The sequence below is a fragment of the Leucoraja erinacea genome, chromosome 3 (assembly GCF_028641065.1).
Source record: "Leucoraja erinacea ecotype New England chromosome 3, Leri_hhj_1, whole genome shotgun sequence".
Taxonomy (NCBI): domain Eukaryota; kingdom Metazoa; phylum Chordata; class Chondrichthyes; order Rajiformes; family Rajidae; genus Leucoraja; species Leucoraja erinaceus.
In genome coordinates, this window is record NC_073379.1 from 10,320,915 (window position 1) to 10,343,138 (window position 22,224).

Here is a 22,224-nt window from a genome sequence, read left to right on the forward strand (position 1 = left end):
AGGCTTTGGAGAGGGTGCATAAATTATTTACCAGGATGCTGCCTGGATGAGAGGTATAAGGAGTGGTTGGTGAATTATGTTCTATGAAGTATCAGAATCTGAAGAGTAACCTGATAGAAGCATGAAAAATTAATGGCGGTTATAGATCAGTATTAGTTTAGTTTATTGTCGCGTGTACCAAGGTACAGTGAAAAGCTTTGGTTGTCTTTCTGCTAACCAGTCAGCAGAAAGACAATACATGATTACAATTGATCTGTTTACAGTGTATAGATACATGATAAGGGAATAACATTTAGTACAAGGTAAAGCCAGCAAAGTCCGATCAAGGGTAGTCCGAGGGTCACCCAAGAGATAGATAGTAGTTCCGACAGTCAGTAGGGTAGATAGATAGGGTACACAGTCAGAATCTGTTAGAAATAGTTGAGTTTGGCATCATGTTGGGCACAAACATTGTGGGCCGAAGGACCTGTTTGTGTGCTGTACTGTTCTATGTTCTATTTATTCCTAAGAGCATGATGTTCTCCAATGCCTCCACTTCAATTCTAATTGATGGGTCCCTGGCTGTTGGTGTTAGTATGTACGTGCTATAGGTAGACAACTTAGAACACTTGTGTGGATATATCTAGGTCTATTTATAACATTTTGACACTGTCTAAGTGTTCAGTGTCGAGCTGTAGAAGCTTGAAGCAATCTTCTAGACTTAGCCTAAACATTCTGGATGAAGACACCAAATCAATACTTTGATCTGTCGTTTTCACACCTTACCCTTCCATATCTCTAGACTCCCTCTCCCCTGACTCTCAGTCTGAAGAAGTGTCTCGACCCGAAATGTTGCCCATTCCTTCCCCCCAGAGATGCTGCCTGTCCCGCTGAGCTACTCCAGCATTTTGTGTCTGTCTTCGGTGTAAACCAGCATCTGCAGTTCCTTGCTACACACCACTGGGAATGCTCGGATCAATCACATCCAGTATTACTAAACCTGTCGGGGTCTCGACACCCATTCCTTCTCTCCAGAGACACTGCCTGTCCCGCTGAGTTACTCCACGATGTTGTGTTTATATCTCTATTCCCAAACAAGACCCATCTACAACACCTAAAGTCTTCTCAACGTGGAATTCTGAAACTTTCTCTGAGCCTCATGTGATGATATGGGAAGGTTTTGAGCCAAGGTTTTCCACACAACAGAAATTCTTTGAATCCACTTTTCTTTTGCCGAAAGGCTCACTAAAGTTTAGAGACTCCTGCTTGTATATGGATTCTTTATTTCCTTGGTTGAATGAAGCAGAAGCTTGCTGGATAAAGAAAAGACAGCAGTGAGAAGCTGGCATGCGAGTTGTTTTTTTCACTTCTCCGTTGACACATCTGAACTTTGAGCCAAATCCTGTGACCGCTGAGAGAGGGAGGGAGGAGGGGGAGAGAGAGAGAGAGAAAAAGAGGGAGAGAGAGGAGCAGAGAGAGATAAACAGAGGTATAAATAGCGGAGAACATCTGCGATTTCCATAGCAAGAGAAAACAGATCAGCATAGGAACAGGCGGTGAAGAAAGTTACTACACACGTAAGACTGTGACTATAATCTTGTTTATCATTCATTTAACGGGGGAAACAACTTTTAAATTTTAGACATTTTTGAATTGGGTGAATGGGAATAATCCAATGTCTGAATTTTCTCTGTGTTGTAATGTCTCATGTTTATCCCTCAACCCAACAGAATTTTAACAAATTGGACACACAGTCTAAATTTTGGAATAAATTGAATGGCTGAATCTAACTTTTAATGCATTCATGTTCAGGAGCCATGTAAAACAAATACTTTTTAAAGATACATTTCACCCATGGTGAGATTGTGATGTTAAGATTATTTTTCGAGCAGAATTAAGAATTTCAGAATTAAAGGACGTTCTTTTGGGAAGGAGATGAGGAGGAATTTCTTTAGTCAGAGGGTGGTGAATCTGCGGAATTCTTTGCCACAGACGGCTGTGGAGGCCAAGTCGGTGGATATTTTTAAGACAGAGATAGATAGATTCTTGATCAGTACAGGTGTCAGGGGTTATGGGGAGTAGGCAGGAGAATGGGGTTAGGAGGGAGAGATAGATCAGCTATGATTGAATCGGCCGAATGACCTAATTCTACACCTATACCTTATGACCTTATGAGAAATTTTTAGCAGGAACCTGAGGGGCAACATTTTCACATTGATGAGACCTCCTGCCCGAGAAGGTAGTTGTGGCAGGTACTATAACATTTAAAAGATAATAATATTAAAAATACGTGGATAGGAAAGGTTTAAAGGAATATGGGCCAATCATGGTTAAATGGTCATAGTGCAGATAGGGCAAGTTGGTCGTGTGTATGGAACCAGCTGCCAGTGGAAGTAGTTGAGGCAGTGACTATCACACGTTTAAGAACCAGTTAGTCAGATACATGGATAGGACAGGTTTGGAGGGATATGGGCCAAATGCAGACAGGTGGGACAAGTATAACTGTGACGTTGGCCGGTGTGGGCAAGTTGGGATGAAAGGTCTTTTTCTGTGCTCTCTGCTCGGTGTATGACTCCATCTAACTATCTGTTGCTAGAATGGTTCTAGATTAAGGGGTGACTACGTAGAGAGAACTAAGAAACTGGAATCATTAGCAAAGAGAAGAATTTGACAGAAGTGTTCATAGCCATCAGTGTTCAGAGATGGGTGGAGTAATAACATAGAACTTTCCGAGGCTGATTAAAACCAAGGCCAGATTTAAGACGCTTGGGGAAAGAACCAGAGATCACAGACAGACAGAGGGAGAAAGTTACTTTAGCTGATGAGTATTTACCACACACTGCCAAAAGGGATCTGGAGACGGACTCAATCACAGCCTTCAAAACAAATGTGGTAAAATAGCCGAGGGGGGAAATGTCAGAAAGATGCGGGGAAAGTGTAACTGAAATGAGAGCCAGTGAGCTAAATAGGCTCATTCAATGCCGCTGTATAGAATCTGCAAATCCACAACACTCTATATTCTCCCTGCACCTTGAAGCAGGCTGCGCTGCACATCGCAGTAGTTCGGGTGCCTCGAACAGATATTCACACTCCAAGATAGTAACAAGCAATCGTCACCACAAGAAGCCGTCACTTTAACTTCGGACTCTTGCTTAAAGGGCCTGTCCCACTGTACGAGGTAATTCAAGAATTCTCCCGAGTTCTCCCCTGATTCAAGCTTGTGTAATGTACGTAGCGGGTACATAGGAGTTCATGGATGTCCCGTAGCGGCTCGTACGAGTAACGGTAGATACTCGCGGAATCCAGTAAACTCGTGACGTTTTTTCAACACTGTGAAAAATGTCCACGAGTAAAAATAATACTCGTGATGAAAAAAATGGTTACTTTTTACTCGTACGAGCCCCTACGTACCCGCTACGTACATTACACGAGCTCGAATCAGGGGAGAACTCAGGAGAACTCTTGAATTACCTCGTACAGTGGGAACGGCCATTAATATTTATACTCCAAACTTTATAGTTTTGATCTGTTAACTCCACACTGAGCTGGATAAGGTGCAGAGAAGCTTTACGAGGATGTTGGCAGGACTCAAGACCCTGAGCTATCTATCGGGATAGGTTGGGTTAAATAAAGGCTAGGACTTTATTTCTTGGAGTGCTGGAGGCTGAGGGGTGATCTTTTATAAAGGTATGAAATACACAGGGTGAGTGCATAGAGACTTTTACACAGTGTTGGGGATTCAAGAACTAGAGGAAAAAGCAACATGCTGCAGGGACTCAGCAGGTCAGGCAGCCCCCTCTGGAGGGAATGAACAGGCAAGGTTTTGAGTGGAGACCCTTCATCAGACTGGCAAAGGGTTTCCGACCCACAACCTCGTATTTCCACTTCCCTCCACAGATGCTGTTTGACCTGCTGAATTCCTCCAGCACTTTGTGCTTTCTGCTCAAGATTCCAGCAAGTCCAATTCCTCATGTATCCAAACGGGATAATACTGGGAAGTTTCGGCAGGCAGGTAGCAACTGAGGAGAAACCGTTCAAAGATCTTTCTCCAGGGTTTTGACAGAAGAGAATCAGACTGAAACATGACACGCTTTATAGAGGTGTATAAGATCATGAGAGGAATAGATTGGGTAGATGCACAGAGTCTCTTACCCAGAGTAGGGGAATCGAGGACCAGTAGGTGAAGGGGAACAATTTATTAAGAATCTGAGGGGTAACCTTTTCACACTGAGGGTGGTGGGTGTATGGAATGAGCTACCAGAGGAGGTAGTTGAGGCAGGGACTATCCCAACATTTAAGAAACAGTTAAGACAGTTACATGGATAGGACAGATTTGGAGGGATATGGACCAAACGCAGGCAGATGGGACTAGTGTAGGTGGGACATGTTGGGCGGTGTGGGCATGTTGGGCCGAAGGGTCTGTTTCCACACTGTATCAATGACTCTATGAGGTGGGACTAGTATAGCTGGGACATGTTGGGTGGTGTGGGCAAGTTGGGCTGAAGGGCCTGTTTCCACATTGTATCACCCTATGACTAGCCACCAGCTGATCATCTGTGTAGCTAGTCAAACAGATATCAGGAATTGATGGCATTTTGTTGTGGATCTCAGTGTTAGCAGGCATGGCCAGTATATAATGGTCCATATGGAGAAATTGTCAAGATCCCTGGAATCCCCCTCCATTGATAATTATATTTTATTGTATACATAGAATAGGGCAGCACAGGAGCAGGCCCTTCAGCCCACATGTCTGTGCCAAACATGATGCCAAGTTAAACTAATCTCCTCTGCCTGCACGTGATCCATATCGCTCCATACCTGGGAGCACCAATGTGAAAGCCTCTTAAACTTCACTATTGTATATGCCTCCACTGACACTTCTGGCAGTGTGTTCCAGGCACCCACCACCCTCTGTGTACAAACCTGCCCTTGCACATGTACTTTAGACTTTGTCCTCTCATCTTAAAGCTATACTCTTTGGTCTTTGAAATGTTCACCCTGGGGGAAAAGGTTCTGCCTATCCCATCCACGCTTTTCATCATTTTTATCGACTTCGATCAGCTTTCCCCTCAACCTCTGACACTCCAGAGAAAACAATCCAAGTTGGTCCAACCTCTCCTTGTAAATTGCCATGACCTGACGAGCCTCCTCACAAATGTTGGTAACACAAAATATAATTTCTAAATAACCAGGAACTCTCTCAGAATCTATGGATGATGGACTTTGGGCTCTGTTTTGTTTTTACGCTATCATTGTTTTTTTTTAAATTTGTTTTTATTTATTATATTATCTATTTATAAAGCTGCTGCTGCTGCTGCTGCTGCAAGTATGAGTTTCATTAGAACATGCGCTGGTAGCATTGCAAAGGAAATGTTTTAGGAAGGAACTGCAGATGCTGGTTTAAACCGAAGATAGACACAAAAAGCTGGAGTAACTCAGCAAGGACAGGCAGCATCTCTGGAGAAAGGGAATGGGTGACGTTTCTGGTCGAGACCCTTCTTCAGACTGAGAGGCGGGGGAAAGGGAAATGAGAGATATAGATGGTGATATAGAGAGATATAGAACAAATGAATGAAAGATACACAAAAAAACGATGATAAAGGAGACATTGTAACCGGTGGGCTATGTGAAAATGAGTTAAAGCCCTGTCCCACTGTACGAGTTCATTCCAAGAGCTCTCCTGAGTAAAAAAAAAAATCAAACTCGTGGTAAGCACGGAGAATGAACGTAGCGGGTATGTCGGAGCTCGGGGACGTCTCTTAGCGGCCCGTAACACTAACGGCAGGTACTCTTGAAGACTCGCTAATGGCAGGTAAGCACGGGAAGACTCGTGAAGATTTTTTAACATGATGAAAAATGTCCACGAGAGCCCCGAGTACCGACGAGTGGCCATTACCGTAAATCTCCGAGTTCGAATCAGGGCAAACTCGGGAGAGCTCTTGGAATGAACTTGTACCGCGGGACAGGGCTATTACAGGAGGACTTGAAACAAGTGCATTGACTGGGGTGGGGGAGAGACGAAGAGAGAGGGAATGCAAAGGGTACTTGTAGTTACAGAAAATCAATATTTGTACCACTAGGTCGTAAGCTGCCCAAGCAAAGTTTTTGTCTGGAGATACAGTATGATGCAATCAAAACAGTATCTCCCAGCACTGACCTGCAAGTCTGAGTGCAGAGATAGACACAAAATGCTGGAGTAACTCAGCGGGTCAGGCAGCATCTCTGGAGAGAAAGAATGGGTGACATTTTGGGTCGAGATTCTTCTTCAGACTGAATCCCCATCTCATTCCCAAAATAGTTGAATGTAGCAGAGGTGAACTTTATGTGAATCAAATGATGAAGTGGCGTTTGGTGCAAGAGTTATGTCGAAGACCAGATGGAGCTTAGCCCTTTGTTCTTCTGTTTCAGCCAAAGGCCTCTGTGCCGATGCAGAGGTGCCTGGGTGTTGCCCTGGCTCTCTGCCTGCTCCCTGTGGGCTGGGCAGAGAGTCAGGGGCAATGCGAGAAGCCAAAAGCATGGACCATCGGGGAGGAAAATCCCATGGAACAATCCTTGGGGAGAGTAACTGTGGTGTCATTACTGCAGGCTAGCTGACATTTCTGTCTGGTGCAAGCCGCCAGGTAAGGAACTCCAGAAGCAACGCTGTAGATATTATTTGGGATATTATTTTCCCAGCCTGTAGAAACGGTTTGATTGCATGAGCAGCACAACATTGATTAACCATATTTAATAATTAATAAGCAATAACCAATGCGGCACAGTGGCTCAGCCGTGGAGTTGCTGCCTCACAGCAGCAGAGACCTGGGTTCGAACCTGACTATACGGTGCTGTCTATACGGAGTTTGCACGCTCTCCCTTTGGCCGCCTGGGTTTTCTCCGGGAGCTCTGGTTTCGTCCCACACTCCAAAGATATACGGGTTTGCAGGTTAATTGGCTTCTGTAAATTGTCCCTAGTGTGCAGGACATAACTAGTGTATGCATGTGGGTTTTCTCTGGGTGCTCCGGTTTCCTCCAACAATCCAAAGACGAACAGGTTTGTAGGATATTTGGCTTCTGTGCATTGCCAATTGTCCCGAGTGTGTGTAGGATAGTGCTTGTATACGGGGGTGATTGCTGGTCAGCATGAACTCAATGGGCCGAAGGGCCTATTGCCACGCTGTCTCTCTAAAGTCGAAATCATTAATATCTTACCATTTTTCAACCGTTGCTCGCTATGTTCATGAAATAAAATCATTTAACATTTCTCTTGATGGTATCTATCTCAATGTTCCAATGGCATAAGAGAGGCATTCTCGTTCAAGGTAACGGCATGCCTTCAGTTCAGTTCCGTTTCCGGAGCTCCATTCGTGCTTGTTAGAACTTTGTCCTTTTTGTAGCCATGTGGGGAAGCAGCATGGAGGGTGAGGGTGGCCTGGCATGGAAAACCTTCAGGCAATGCAACCAATACAAACTGGCAAACTTCCACCAACACTGGAGATTGGTTCAATGGATCGATGGTCCTTTATTGCCACGTATACCGAGGTACAGTGCAATGTGATTTAGCATACAGTCCCACCAAAAGGCAACAAGATACAAAACTACAAAAAGATTAAATATTAACAGCCACCACAGCGGAGTGTGCGAATCATAGAAAATAGGTGCAGGGAGGCCATTCGGCCCTTCGAGCCAGCACCGCCATTCATTGTGATCACGGCTGATCGTCCAAATCAATAACTGGTGCCTGCCTTCTCCCCATATCCCTTGATTCCACTCGCCCCTAGAGCTCTATCTAACTCTCTCTTAAATCCATCCAGTGATTTGGCCTCCACTGCCCTCTGTGGCAGGGAATTCCACAAATTGATCAGCCATGATCACATTGAATGCCGGTGCTGGCTTGAAGGGCTAAATGGCCTCCTCCTGCACCCATTGTCTATTGACTATTGTCTATAAATTCACAGGGCACACAGCATTCCCCAGGGCACACAGCATAAGCGGAGACTTACAGCCATCAGTTCAATGTCCGGGCCACACACACGCTCCTTCACCGTGCTGTGACCAGAGTTGTACCGACCGCTGTCGCTCTCTCTACATCCCTGTCCGCCTGAAGTCCACCAGACTGCGGGATGTTCTCATGGAGCCGCGGTCCCTCCCACGCCGGGTCCTTCTTTGATCCTCCCCCCGGCAGCGACGTCCTCGCTCCACAAGGTCCCTCATCGACTGCCTCACCAAATTCTCCACTTGACGCCTCCGTGGTGCCGACCCTGCAGGCTGGGCAGTCAGCTCAGGGAACCACGCCACAGGATCCATCGAGTCCATATCCTGCAGTGCCTGCAGGATGTTCCATGCTGGCCACTGCCCTATGGACTCGCAGTCAAAGGTGTTGGGCTGGAAAAACTGTTCCACAAAGGACTGGCAATATCCAGCTATATTGCACTACCTGAATACCACCACTAGAGGACCTCTGTCCCACACAGCAGAAATGTTGCTCCTCGTGACTGCATGCCTCACACCTGAGCAAACTAGAATCTGTCTGCATACTACCCGTTTCATCCAGTATTTTCCATTTTAGATTATGTAAGATTTGTTACTGCTTCCTTACAAAGTAAGTAAATCAGGCATTTTTCTCCCAATCATCTAAATTAATCACACAGACCATAGAACAGTGCAGCATTAGAACTGACCCTTTTGCTCTCAATGTCCGTGCCTAACATGATGCCAATTCTTTACGCTGTGTTTTTAAGAAGCATTACTGGTGCTTTTAACAGATAATTGAGACCTCTATAGCATTAGCCTCTCACGCTAGCTCATAGCTTCTTCTGTGGTTCTCAAAGGTAACCATAAAGTGCCAAAATATGAACGATAGCCAAAATAAAAACTTTCCTCCGATTTGACGACCTAGAAAAGATCATCCACACATTTATCTCCTCCCGCCTTGGTTACTGCAACACCCTTTACACTGGCATTAGCCAATCATCCCTGTCCCGCCTGCAACTGGTCCAGAACGCCGCAGCGAGACTCCTGACGGGCACCCGAAAAAGGGACCACATCACCCCGATTCTGGCCTCTCTCCACTGGCTCCCAGTGCATTTCCGAATCAATTTCAAGCTCCTTATTTTGTTTACAAAGCCCTTAACGGGCTTGCCCCCACCTACATCAAAAATCCCACCATTCTACCTCCAGGTCTCTCAGATCAGCAGACTTGGGGTTACTGAACATCCCGCGGTCCAGGCATAAGCTCAGGGGCGACCGCGCTTTTGTGGTTGCTGCGCCTAGACTATGGAACAGCATCCCTCTTCTCATCAGAACTGCCCCCTCCATCGACTCCTTTATGTCTAGACTTAAAACTTATCTCTACTCACAAGCCTTTCTTGAGGTCCTCTGAAGGAGCGCTGTATGTATATATTTATGTACGTATTGTTGATCTATGTACCACTGTATGTAGCACGTTAGTACCTGCACTGATGTTAAGCACTTTGGTCAATGAGACTTGTTTTTAAATGTGCTACAGAAATAAAATTGACTTGACTTGCAATGCTTTTTTCTATTCCTCTAGTCTCTTCCCCGCTGTTATCAGGTTCTTGAACAGACCTTTCAAATGCTTGGGATGAATTCCCGATCTTCCATTCTACCTCTGCACTTTTTCTGTCGCCGTTTATTCTCTCTTTGCACTAACTAATGTTCTCACGTACGGTATGGCTTGCCTGGAAAGCAAGACAAAGCTTTTCACAGCATCTCGATACACGTGACGTTTAAAGAACCAGAACAGTTCTTTGAATGAGTGAGATTGCAGGCAGCCCAAGACTGGGAGCTCCACTAAACTAGTGTTCTCTTCAAGAAAAAAATACCATTGTTAACGTCCTTAATCCTTCGTTTAACGAACCATTATTGGTATTAGTGTATTATTATCACATGTACAGAGATACAGTGAAAAACTTTACTTGTGTGCTGTTGCCAAATCATATTATACAATGAACCCATACATAAATACAACAGGTAGTACAATGAGAAAAATACTAGAATGCAAAATATAGTGATACAGCTCACTTACAATGGTTTTCATCTGTCTAATATGTTTTGCTTAGTGCAACGAGACTCATCAATCTACTATGTGCAGGAAGGAACTACAAATGCTGGTTTAAACCATAGACACAAAAAGCTGGAGTAACTCAGCGGGTCAGACATCTCTGGAGAGAAGGAATACAGTAGGTGAGGTTTCGACCCAAAATGTCACCTATTCCTTTTCTCCAGAGATGACAATAGACAGTAGGTGCAGGAGTAGGTCATTAGGCCCCTCGATACAGCACCGCCATTCAATGTGATCATGGCTGATCATCCACAATCAATACCCCGTTCCTGCCTTCTCCCCATATTCCTTGGCTCGGCTATCTTTAAGACCTCTGTCTAACTCTCTGTTGAAAGCATCCAGAGAACCTGCCTGCCTCCACCGCCCTCTGGAGCAGAGAATTCCACTAACTCACCACTCTCCGTGTGAAAAAGTTTATCCTCGTCTCCGTTCTAAATGGTTTACTCTTTATTCTTAAACTGTCGCCCCTGGTTCTGTACTCCCCCCCAACATCGGGAACATGTTTCCTGCCTCCAGCATGTCCAAACCCTTAATAATTTTATACGTTTGAATAAGATGCTGTCTGAGCCATTGAGTTACTCCAGCATTTGGCATCTGCCCTCATCGTTCTACATACCTTGTGATACCAGGTACATTTGTTTTTCAATTGGTTCATAATTTCAGTTTGAAGCGCCTAAAGCACAGCCTGGATCACCGTGGGTTCGTGAACATCTCCTACCTGGTGGTAAATCACCAGGCCAATGACTCGCGTAGAAATTACCAACAGCTGAAGGAGAAGGTGGAAGGACAGCTGCCCGTGTATCAACAAGGCACTGATCAGCCGGACGTTTGGAATCTACTCCGCGGCGAGAAGGATGACTTCCTCATCTACGACAGGTCAGTAACTCCATCGTGTGGCTGTCCGCCGGCTTTTGACTGCCTTTCCTGCTGTAAATCATCGGCTATAATCAACAAATACCTCCGATACTCTCCCCCTCGCTGCTACATCGGTATTGGGAAAAGAGCTTTGCTTTTCATCAAGCCCTAATCATTCCCCCTCTGAGGGATTTATTATTTTTTACCCCCTTCTTGCTAGACTATGGTTGACCATGAAATAAATGTGACTATAGGCGGGCCTTTGACTGCAGTAGAGGATGAGGGAGAGGAATTTCTAAGTGTGTGTAGGTCATCCTCTTTGTCGTACAACACAACGGGTCCGGGCTGCACGTTCCAGATTTCAAAACCACTCTGTGTAAAAAGCTTCCCAATGTAAATTGGACGAACAGTACCTCATATTTCGCTTGGGCACCTTACTACTTAGCAGTATGAATATTGACTTCTCTAACTTCAAGTAATCCATGCTTTCCCTCTCCCTCCATCTCTCCCCCATCCTAGTTCTCCGACCAGTCTGACTGTCCTCCTGATTACATTTTATCTTGGTATGCTTCATTGTCACCTTCCTACAGCTAACAATGATCTATTCTACATTTTCTTTTTTCCTTCCTCCCCTTTGATCTCGTTTTCACACCTTATCCGTCCCTATCTCTGTGTCTCCCTCTCCCCCGACTTTCAGTCTGAAGAAGGGTCTCGACCCAAAACGTCACCCATTCCTTCTCTCCAGAGATGCTGCCTGTCCCGCTGAGTTACTCCAGCATCTTGTGTCTATTTCCCATTCTAAAACGTCATCTTCTCACCTTAAACCCTTGTCCTTATATCCTACGTTAATGGGCCAACTATGCTGCAGAAAGTAAGAATTTCATTGTTCTGATGTTGGTAGAGATGACAATTAGATACCTTTGACTTGTTTGAAACCTCCTTTCCTATGAAAAGGATTCTGACTGTACCCAATCTGGACCTCTCCTAATCTTATAGATGTCTGTTATGTCATCTTTCAGTCTCCTTCATTCTGGAAAATCTAATCTAACCTATATCCAACTCCGCTCCATAGCTAAAATCCTCTAATCCAGGCAGTATTCTGGTGAATCTCCTCTGCACCCTCTCCAATACATTCACATCCTTCCTGAAGGCGACCATGAACTGCACACACTACTCAAACTGCAGCATAAACGTCCCAGCTCTTAAATTATATCACCTAACCTATGAAAGAAAGCAATATGCCTTAGAAACAAAATTCTGGAGAAGCTTAGCTGGACAGGCAGCATTTCCGGAGTGAAGGAATGGGTGATACCTCGAGTCGAGACCCAAAACATTACAAGAATGATCCCAGGAGTGAGTAGGTTAACCTATGATGAGTGTTTGTCGGCACTGGGCCTGTACTCACTGGAGTTTAGAAGAAAGAGGGGGGCGATCTCATTGAAACATACAGATTAGTGAAAGGCTTGGATAGAGTGGATGTGGAGAGGATGTTTCCACTAATGGGAGAGACTAGGACCAGCCTCAGAATTAAAGGACGTTATTTTTGGAAGGAGATGAGGAGAAATTTATTTTGTCAGAGGGTGGTGAATCTGTGGATTTTCTTTGCCTCAGAAGGCTGTGGATCCAGGTCAGTGGATATTTTTGAGGCAGAGATAGATAGATTCTAGATACGGGTGTCAGAGGTTATGGGGGGGGGGAGGCAGAAGAATGGGATTAGGAGCAAGAGATAGATGAGCCATGATTGAATGGCGAAATAGACTTGATGGGCCAAATGGCTTAATTCTACTCCTATCACTTATGACATGACATGTGGCAGTTTGCCAGGGAGTACAAGTACCTTGGAGTGTACCTGGATAGTAAACTGGACTGGTCCAGGAATGCTGATGCCCTGTACAAGAAGGGACAGAGCCGGCTGTACTTTTTGAGAAGGCTTGACTCCTTCAACATCTGCAGTAAGATGCTGCAGATGTTCAACCAATCGGTGGTGGCCAGCGCCATCTTCTTCGCTGCCGTGTGCCGGGGCAGCAGGGTGAAGGCTGCGGACACCAACAGGATCAACAAACTCATCAGGAAGGCTGGCTCCGTCCTGGGGGCGGAGTTGTAGTAGGATTCACGGGGAGGTTGGTCTTGGAGGGGAGGATGCTCCTCAAACTGCGGAGCATCCTGGACAATACAGCTCACCCCCTCCGTGACACACTGGTCAACCTGAGGAGCTCCTTCAGTAACAGACTGGTTCCACCAAGATACAGCACAGAACGCCACAGGAGATCCTTCTTCCCTGTGTCTATCAAACTTTACGACTCCTCCCCCTTCTGTCGTGGGGTAGAGTGAGACTGACTTCCCTCCCCCCCCCCCCCCCCTCCCTCCCCAATCTTTGCACATTCCTCAAGCCTTTCCACTCGTCATTTTAATTTCATGTTTCATGTATTTTGTGTTTTTATGACTGTTGGCAGATCAGTTTCCCTCCTGGGATAAATAAAGTTCTATCGTATCGTATCGTAAGATTGCTCGATTGCGAGCCAGCATGGATGTGGAGTCCCTGTGGTTTATAAGTAATGCCTGCAACTTCCCCTCTTTGACGTGCAAAGCGTAACAAGTTGTTTCTCCATCAGGTGTGGCCAGCAGACCTTTCACTTGGGACTGCCATTCACCATCCTCAGCCAAGTGTATGTGGAGGAAGCGATCGTGCAAACCTATTGTCACACAATGTGCACCAACTGTTCTCTGGTGGTAAGGATCAAGCAGCGAATTTACTCCGTATTAATGTTGGTGACACAGAATGTGGGAGGTGGCGCAGTGGGTGGAGTAAGGGCCCAGGAACACGGACTGACCACACAGGAGCTGCTGGGATCACATACAGATAGATAGAAACAGAAAGTGTAAACTCTATTACGCATTTCATGGCCTTGGCGTAATGGCCAGTGGCGTACCTTTTTGGACTGGGTCCTTGTTGTAATTCAGTTTAGTTTAGAGATGAATAATGAATTCAAAAATATATTGCCACTGTTGGCTAGGTCCTGAAAATTATTATTTTTAACAATATTACAATATTGATTGTATCTTTATTTGAGGTTAATGTGCCCGTAAGCTGCTGTAAGTAAGGATTTCATTATGCTCGTCAGTACATTTGATAATGAAACTTCCTTGCTCTTTTGCTACAATGATATTGTTTTCCTTCAGAAGGTAGTGAGTCTTTAGAACACTCTTGGTATTGGTATTTTGTATTGGTTTATTCTTGACATATATATCGAGATGCAGTGTAAAGCTTTGTTTGCATGCTATCCCAATCAATATATACGAGTACAATCAGGCCACAAGTACACCAGGTAATGCAAACCTCCCTTCCATTGACTCCATCTACACCTCACGCTGCCTCGGCAAGGCCAGCAGTATAATCAAGGACCAGTCTCACCCCTGGCCACTCCCTCATCTCCCTTGTCCCATCGGGCAAAGGGTACAGAAGTGTGAAAACACACACCTCCAGATTCAGGGACAGTTTCTTCCCGGCTGTTATCAGGCAACTGAACCATCCTACCATAACCAGAGAGCAGTGCTGAACTACTATCTACCTCATTGGTGACCTTCAGACCATCTTTAGTCGGACTTTACTGGTTTTACCTTGCACCAAACTTTATTTTTCGTTTATCATTTATCTGTGAATGGATCAACTGTAATCATTCATTGGCTTTGGACTGACCGGTTAGCATGCAACAAAAGCTTTTCACTGTACCTCGGTATATGTAACAATAAACTAAACTCAACTAGAAAGATACCAAAGTGCAGAGCATAACATTACAGCTACAGAGAAAATGCAGATGATAAAAAAATGCAGCATCCACAATGAGGTTGGTTGGAAGATCGGGACTGCACCTTAGCTTATGGGAGGACCATTCAGTAGTCTGATAACAGCGAGGAAGATGCTGTTCCTGAAACTCTTCTGTGAATAGAGTCTTTGAATATTATTAAATCAGAGTTAGAGAGGTTCTTGATAAGTAAGTCAGTAAATGAGAAGTTGACATATGTCTGTCGGCAAAAAGTTACTGTGGGTACATGGGAATGAGTTTAAGGTGCAATGCGAACAATCTTGCTAAATGGTGAATTAGACTTGAGAGACTGTGTGCTCCACTCCTGACCTGTATTTCTATATTTGTGATATATGCAATTTTGTAAGAAAGTTCCTAAAACACTAACAAAAATGAAGAAAACTTCAGTATGGGAATTTTAGTGAAGATTTAGCAGGCTGAGACATTATTTCCAGTAGACATCCAGAAATATATCAACTTCTCATTTATCTAAGCTGTCCATGTTCAAATCCCTCCCTATTTCTTAAACTCGTCTTGGTCTTTGCATCCAGCAAGGATCAGTGTGAATAACGATGATGGGTGGGGGTTGATGCAAGGTAAGATACGAGCAACAGTTTGAGATAGGTTCATGAAGAGTGAAAGATGGGAGATTAGTCCACATGACAAGTCAGCAGTGACAATGGCAGGGATGGGGATGGAGTGGATGAGTGGTCAGAAGCCGACTGGATTCAGATAGAATGTGTAGGAAGGAACTGCAGATGCTGGTTTAAACCTAGGATAGGCACAAAACGCTGGAGTAACTCAAGCGGGATAGGCAGCATCTTTGGAGAGAAGGAATAGATGACATTTTGGGTTGAGATCAAGTCTGAAGAAGGGTCTCGATCTGAAACGTCTTCCATTCCTTCTCTCCATAGTTACTCCAGAATTTTGTGTCTATCTGGATTCAGATAGTCTAGTTTATGTCTCAGTAAAGCCTTTAATGTACCAGATAACTTCTAGGAGATGAATTAGGTCATTTGGCCCTCAAGTCTACTCCGCCATTCAATCACGGCTGATCCATCTTTCCCTCTCGACCCCATTCTTGCCCTGATATCTGTAATATTCAACAACCTGTCAAGCTCTGCCTTAAAAATATCCATTGATTTGGCCTCCACAGTCGTCTGTGGCAATGAATTCTACAGATTCACCACCCTCGGACTGAAGAAATTCCTCCTCATCTCCTTCCTAAAGGTATGTCCTTTTATTCTGAGGCTATCCCCTCTGGTCCTAGACTCTCCCATCATTGAAAAAATCCTCTCCACATCCACTCTATCTAGGCCTTTCCCTATTCAGGTTACAATGAAGTCTCCCCTCATCCTTCTAAAATGTATGCGCTTATGTGTGTGTTGGAGATTGACTATGAAGTGAAGTCGCATATCATTGGGTGATGTGTGATTCTCCATGAGTGTGCCCGAGTTTAAAAAAAAGAGGAACCCTCCCTCACTCTGCTCCATCACCACTTATTTCCCTCTCCTTGTGTGCAATTGCACTATCTCCTGCTGAATGGAGACACTCGCAGAGGAAGTAGTCCGAGATCGAGAGTGGTGGGTGTATGGAACAAGCTGCCAGGTGAGGTGGTTGAAGCTGGAACTATCCCAACGTTTAAGAAACAGTTATACAGTTACATGGTTCGGGCAGGTTTGGAGGGATATGGACCAAGAGCAGGCAAATGGGACGAGTACAGCTGGGACATGTTGGCCGGTGTGGGCAAGTTGGGCCAAAGGGGCTGTCTCCACACTGTATCAGTCTATGACTCCTGTAAGTTAGCCTCTGTTTGTCCTTAAAGAGAGGTTATTCAAACTTCATGCTGGAACTATAGTCAGGCTTTACTGATATATTGAGCACATTCGTCAGAATTTCATCTCTGTTAATGCATTTAAAGCAAATGGGAACATTTTAATAGACGGGAGTGTTGTCTGGTGCGAGTGCGTCATGGTTTTATTTGGAAAACATGATTTGTTTAATTGCTGTCCTCATAATATATGCACAGATTCTAAATTAAAGTGTGTCGAACTACAAACTGTTCTCAGAGAATTTGAAATCTCCTGTGTTCACTCCTGCAGGAAGTACCTTTGGAATGCCTCGCCAGAAATGCAACACAGCCAAAGGTGGTAGGGGGCCATCGCGGGAAACACAATCCACATAGGGGCCACGGCCACGATTCCCATAAACCAACCTTAAGACAGCGTCTGCCACAAAACAGGACCCAGATCGAGGACCAAGAAGGCAGGCACCAGCATCCGCACCACCACCACCACCAGCAACATCCGCACCTGGACCGCGCCGCAAAGAGGGAAGAGGGAGACCACTTGGCGGTAATCGAGCAAGGTCCATGAAGGAACGCACTGAAGTGCAAGAGAAAATTCAGCTGAACGCCCAACGGCATGTCAGAAGTAGCGGGAATCAGATGATGTTGATACTGCCGCCAACTGCACGGTCAGAACGCTTCCAACAGCGAAGTGTCTTGACAGTGCAGGAGACGGTCGCCATCCTGACAGTGACAGGGCCAGCTGGACGGGCAGAGCCTGTCCGAATCCTGACAGTGACGATGGCCGTCTCCTCTCTGATCAATGCCAACTCGGGTAGGGCAGAGCCAATGACAACCCGGCAGAAACTGAGAATGACAAAGCAGGCAGCAGTAAACATTCTGGCTGGAATGTAAACTGTCGTCTGATGTCGTAAAGCTTTGAAATCAGCTTTATGGTTTGCTCTAAGTCCTGTGTTCCACCATGAGGGCTAATCTGCTGCCAAACAGTACCACCCGCCCGATCAGTATAACGTTCAGGTTAGTCCTTGTCAGTCTTGCTTTTTTCCCCCCAGTCCTTGTGGTTGTTTCTATGAGGCCAGCAGCAAAAACTACTCTGTAGTGGCTGCTGGCTGATGTAAGACAAGCACAAAGGGAGGACGAGTAATAAAGAGAAGCTAATCCACGTTATCTGCAACTATTTAGCACAACATCGACCAATTTGCAGTTTGGATCCATCAAATTTTACCCTGCGATAATTCTGATGAAGAACACTTGTCTCTTGGTCAGAAATGCTGCAAATTGAACTAAGCAGGAACATTTCTTAACAATTAGCAAATATCAGCTGGTGTTGCTGGAATTAAGTACAACCAGTGCAAACTGTGATTGGGGCCATTAACACCTGAGCTGAATCCCATCTCACAGCTGCTTCACCCTCCATCAAATAAATCCTTAAGCACGATCCTCAGCTCCCAGCTAACAGACCAGGTTTAATGGTTTAGTCAAAAACAAAAGACTTGATTCTGAAGAAAGGCTATTTGTAGTTTGTTGTAAAGCAGGCGCCATATTTCATGATAGTCGCTAGGGAAATGATGACCCTAGTTTACCTGAAATCCCTGTATGGCAATTGCAGGCAGATTACATTTCCTGGAAGGTGCATGAACCATTGAAAATGCAAGAACATGTCAATAAAAGTCTGTGTCTGGAAACCAAAGCTGTGTGTTTGCGAGCATATCTACCTGTGGTTAGGTCACATTTAATACTGGTTAATCGACAATTGAAAGATTAGTCTTTTCAATCTCCACACTACACCCCAAGTATATATACAGAACCGATGAATTTAACATAGATCACTTTTCAACTATCACTTTGTACTTTGTGGCATCATAGGTTTGATGTGACTGCATTAAATGGGAAGGATTATGTTGCCTTTAGAGAGTCTTAGAGTAAAACAGCATGGCAAGAGGCCATTCGGCCCGCCTTGGGTTATACGGCCTGGGAAAGAGATCCTTCAGGCCATCGAGCCAGAACACACAACGCCAATTAAATTTTCCCACATTTACAATCAACATTCACCCTATTCCACCACTACCACAGCCTCAACACCAACAAATGGCAATTGACCATGGCCATTTAATCTACCAACACCCAATGGAAGTTTGCACGGTTTATGTGGTCACAGGGAGAACATGCGAACTCCACACCAAGAGCATCAGAGGTCAAAATTAAACCATTGAATCGTAGTGAGGCAGAGGCCCCCTCATTGTTGTGCCGTTGGAATTAATTAATATTCCATTAATTAGTGCTTGCATTTTCTATTTTGGGGTCCTAGAATCTCGAATGAATTTCTTTCAACTTGACCTGCGACTTAAAGCATGTAGTCAGATTCTTTAAAATAAACTATTGGTCTATAGTGCTGCTCCTTCGTTCTGCCCAACTGTACCACTGCCTATGCTAACCTTCAATGAATTGTCTGTATGATCTTGCAGTCCTCAATGAGATAGACACAAAATGCAGGAGTAACTCAGCAACTCAGGCAGCATCACTGGATAGAAAGAATGGGTGACGTTTCGGGTCGAGACCCTTCTTTAGACTGAGAGTTAATCTGAAGAAGAGACTCGACCTGAAATGTCACCCATTCCTTCAATTCATAAGCTGTCTGTCCCTCTGAGTTACTCCAGCATTTTGTGTCTAGCTTTGGTGTAAACCAGCATCTGCAGTTCTTTCCTATGCATTTTGTCCTCAATGGGAAATGACGCTGCCTATAATACTGCAGCTCGCCTGCTCCACAATCTAAATCATTACAAACACTTAATAATAACTGTAACATTTATTTAAACTCATTTGAACAATGAATGAAAGACGCATCCTTACACATTGAAACACGTGGGACAAATTAATTTCCAGCGCCTGGAATGAAACACTTGCAGGAGTGACATCCACCAGCGTTCTCTACCTCCATGTCAGTCCCCGTCAGTGAGACTGAACGAGCAAGAAGGCTAGTGCAACCAGCAGCTAGCTGATCCTCTCACACACCTTCAGCTTTCAGAACCAAAACTGAATTTCCCTGCCACAGCAAGGCTCTTTGTAAGACCAAGAGCAGCTGAGTGGCAGGAGCTGAACAACCGCCTCAACCCATGCCTCAGGTCGCGCGCGTGTGGCTGTGCCAGAACACTGACACTAAAACTTCCTGCGTTTCAGCTGCAGGCTGTGACTGTAGTCTTGCTGCTGTTCTAGCTCGCGAATGGTCCGCCGAAGACCTGCAATCTCTCGGTTTTTCTCCTCCTGCAGATGCTGCAACTTCTGTGGGAGTGAGAGAGAGAGAGAGAGAGAGAGAGTAACAAACTGACAGGCTGGTCAATCTGACAGTGGGACTGGCGGGCGCCAGAGAGCCTGAGTTAACGTCATCCAGCACACATTTGTTACATAAACTTTGGTTGGACCAACTGTGTTGAGATTATTGATGATGCACAGTTTGATGAAGGTAGTGTAGTCGATGTACACAGAGACTCGCAAAAGACATTTGACAATGTACAGCATCAGACTTTTAAAGGAAGAAGCATGTGGTTTAATGGGATGCTGATTGATAACCTGAGGATAAAGTGGGAACAATTGGAACTTTGCTTAGCTTACTTTCTTCTGAACATTTCCCATAATCTTCGGATTAATTCCCGGGATGGCGGGACTGTCATATGCTGAGAGAATGGAGCAGCTGCGCTTGTACACTCTGGAGTTTAGAAGGATGAGAGGGGATCTTATTGAAACATATAAGATTGCTGAGGGATTGGACACACTAGAGGCAGGAAACATGTTCCCGATGTTGGGGGAGTCCAGAACCAGGGGCCACAGTTAAAGAATAAGGGGCAAGCCATTTAGAACGGAGACGAGGAAACACTTTTTCTCACAGAGAGTTGTGAGTGTGGAATTCTCTGCCTCAGAGGGCGATGGAGGCTGGTTCCGTGGATACTTTCAAGAGAGAGCTAGACAGGGCTTATAAAGATAGCGGAGTCAGGGGATATGGGAGAAGGCAGGAACAGGGTACTGATTGGGGATGATCAGCCATGATTACAATGAATGGCGATGCTGGCTCGAAGGGCCGAATAGCCTCCTCCTGCACCTATTGTCTATTGTTTATTGATTAAGAAGCATGCAGTATGACCTTCCAAGGATAACTAGGGCTGTCACAGTAGTGTCAACTAAGTTATAGCACATAAACAGCCCTTCAGCCCACCATGCATATGCCAACAACCCAACCATCAGCTACCCATACGCATTCATCCCATTTACCGGCACTTGAATCCTAGACTCTCAGCCCTGGCGATTCAAGTGCCTGTGCAGATACGTTTGAAATATTGTGATACTACTCGTCTCCACCGCCTTTTCAAGCTGATTGCAACCATGCTCTGGGTGAGAAAACTTCCCACAAACCCCCTCAAACATTCTTACGCCTGAAACCTATGCCCACTGGTCTAGGCTGTCTCCATTACAGAGAAATGTTTCTCACTGTCTCCCTTATCATAGATTTCTCTATCTCTCTCTGACTCCCCTTCAACCTCCTCAACTGCCAGGAAAACAAATCCAGCCTCTCCAATCTCCCCTCACTTCTGTAACGTTCCATCTCAGGAAACGTCCGGGTGAATCTTCTCCGCACCCTCCCCAGTGCAAACACACCCTTCATGGCTCGATCGTTGGAGGTATCTCAAGGGGAAGTAAACGTTTTAAAAGTCGGGGAGTTCGAGGCAATGAGAATCTGGCACTGTGCAAGGTTTGAGACCGGGGGTAGATCAGCAATGACCATATTGAGTGGTGGGGCAGTTTAGTTTGGAGGCCTACTCTTCCATCTTTACCTGTGTGCTCACATGTTCTCTACTGGGGACACTGGGATTCCAACGGCGGCCTAATAAATGTTTTCTGAAGTTGTACCATGACCTGGTGTATAAAATTATGAGAGGAATAGATCGGATAGGTGCACACAGTCTCTTGCCCAGAGTAGGTGAATCGAGGACCAGAGGACATAGGTTTAAGATGACAGGGAAAAGATTTATTAGTAATCCGAGGGGTATCTTTTTCACACCAAGGGTGGAGGGTGTATGGAACAAGCTGCCAGAGGTGATATTTGAGGCAGGGACTATCCCAATGTTTAAGTAACAGTTAGACAGGTACATGGATAGGATAGTTTTGGAGGGATATGGGCCAAATGCGGGCAGATGGGGCTAGTGTAGCTGTGACATGTTGAACGGTGTGGGCAAGTTGGCCGAAGGGCCTGTTTCCATGCTGTATCACTCTGATCTATAACTTTATATCCTGTGCACAACTTATGAAAGGTCATCACTCTCTGGCAGAAGAAAGTTCTACTGATCATAGTTGTGATGATTGATCTCTTGCTGTCTCTCTGGAATTCCCGGTCATCGAAACTAGAGATGTCAGAGGTTATGGGGAGAAGGCAGGAGAATGGAGTGAGGAGGGCAAGCTAGATCAGCCATGATTGAATGGCGGAGTAGCCTTGATGGGCCGAATGGCCTAATTCTGCTCCGATCACTTATGATCATCCCTCATGTACCTGATTCGTCCAGTGCTGCTAGAATTTTGCAGGTTTCACCAATTCCTCTCATTTTCCTAAACCCCGCTGAATGTGTCGAATTGACCCAATCTCTCTTCGTTCATTCGTGATGCCATCATAAGGCCCCCCCCCCCCCCCCCCCCCACTGACAACACGAACTCCATGGCAAGAACATCCTTTC

General features: G+C 45.2%; 2 protein-coding genes across 2 annotated transcripts in view; one reads left to right on the top strand and one right to left on the bottom strand.

The window, feature by feature from the left end:
- The first annotated feature begins 1,423 nt into the window (after window positions 1-1,423).
- Window positions 1,424-18,197, top strand: LOC129695263 (selenoprotein P-like). The gene is made up of 5 exons (XM_055632055.1): window positions 1,424-1,556; window positions 6,388-6,599; window positions 10,706-10,918; window positions 13,510-13,627; window positions 16,803-18,197. The coding sequence occupies exons 2-5, from the start codon at window positions 6,406-6,408 to the stop codon at window positions 17,073-17,075; spliced, it is 798 nt and encodes a 265-aa protein (XP_055488030.1). The 5' UTR covers window positions 1,424-1,556; window positions 6,388-6,405; the 3' UTR covers window positions 17,076-18,197.
- A 1,113-nt stretch (window positions 18,198-19,310) lies between these two features.
- The window catches only part of LOC129695264 (coiled-coil domain-containing protein 152-like), a 79,495-nt gene continuing 76,581 nt past the window's right edge, over window positions 19,311-22,224 (bottom strand). Inside the window, exon 9 of the mRNA XM_055632057.1 lies at window positions 19,311-19,786. Coding sequence (XP_055488032.1) covers window positions 19,664-19,786 — 123 coding nt within the window. The 3' untranslated portion in view covers window positions 19,311-19,663. The remainder of the gene's footprint in view (window positions 19,787-22,224) is intronic.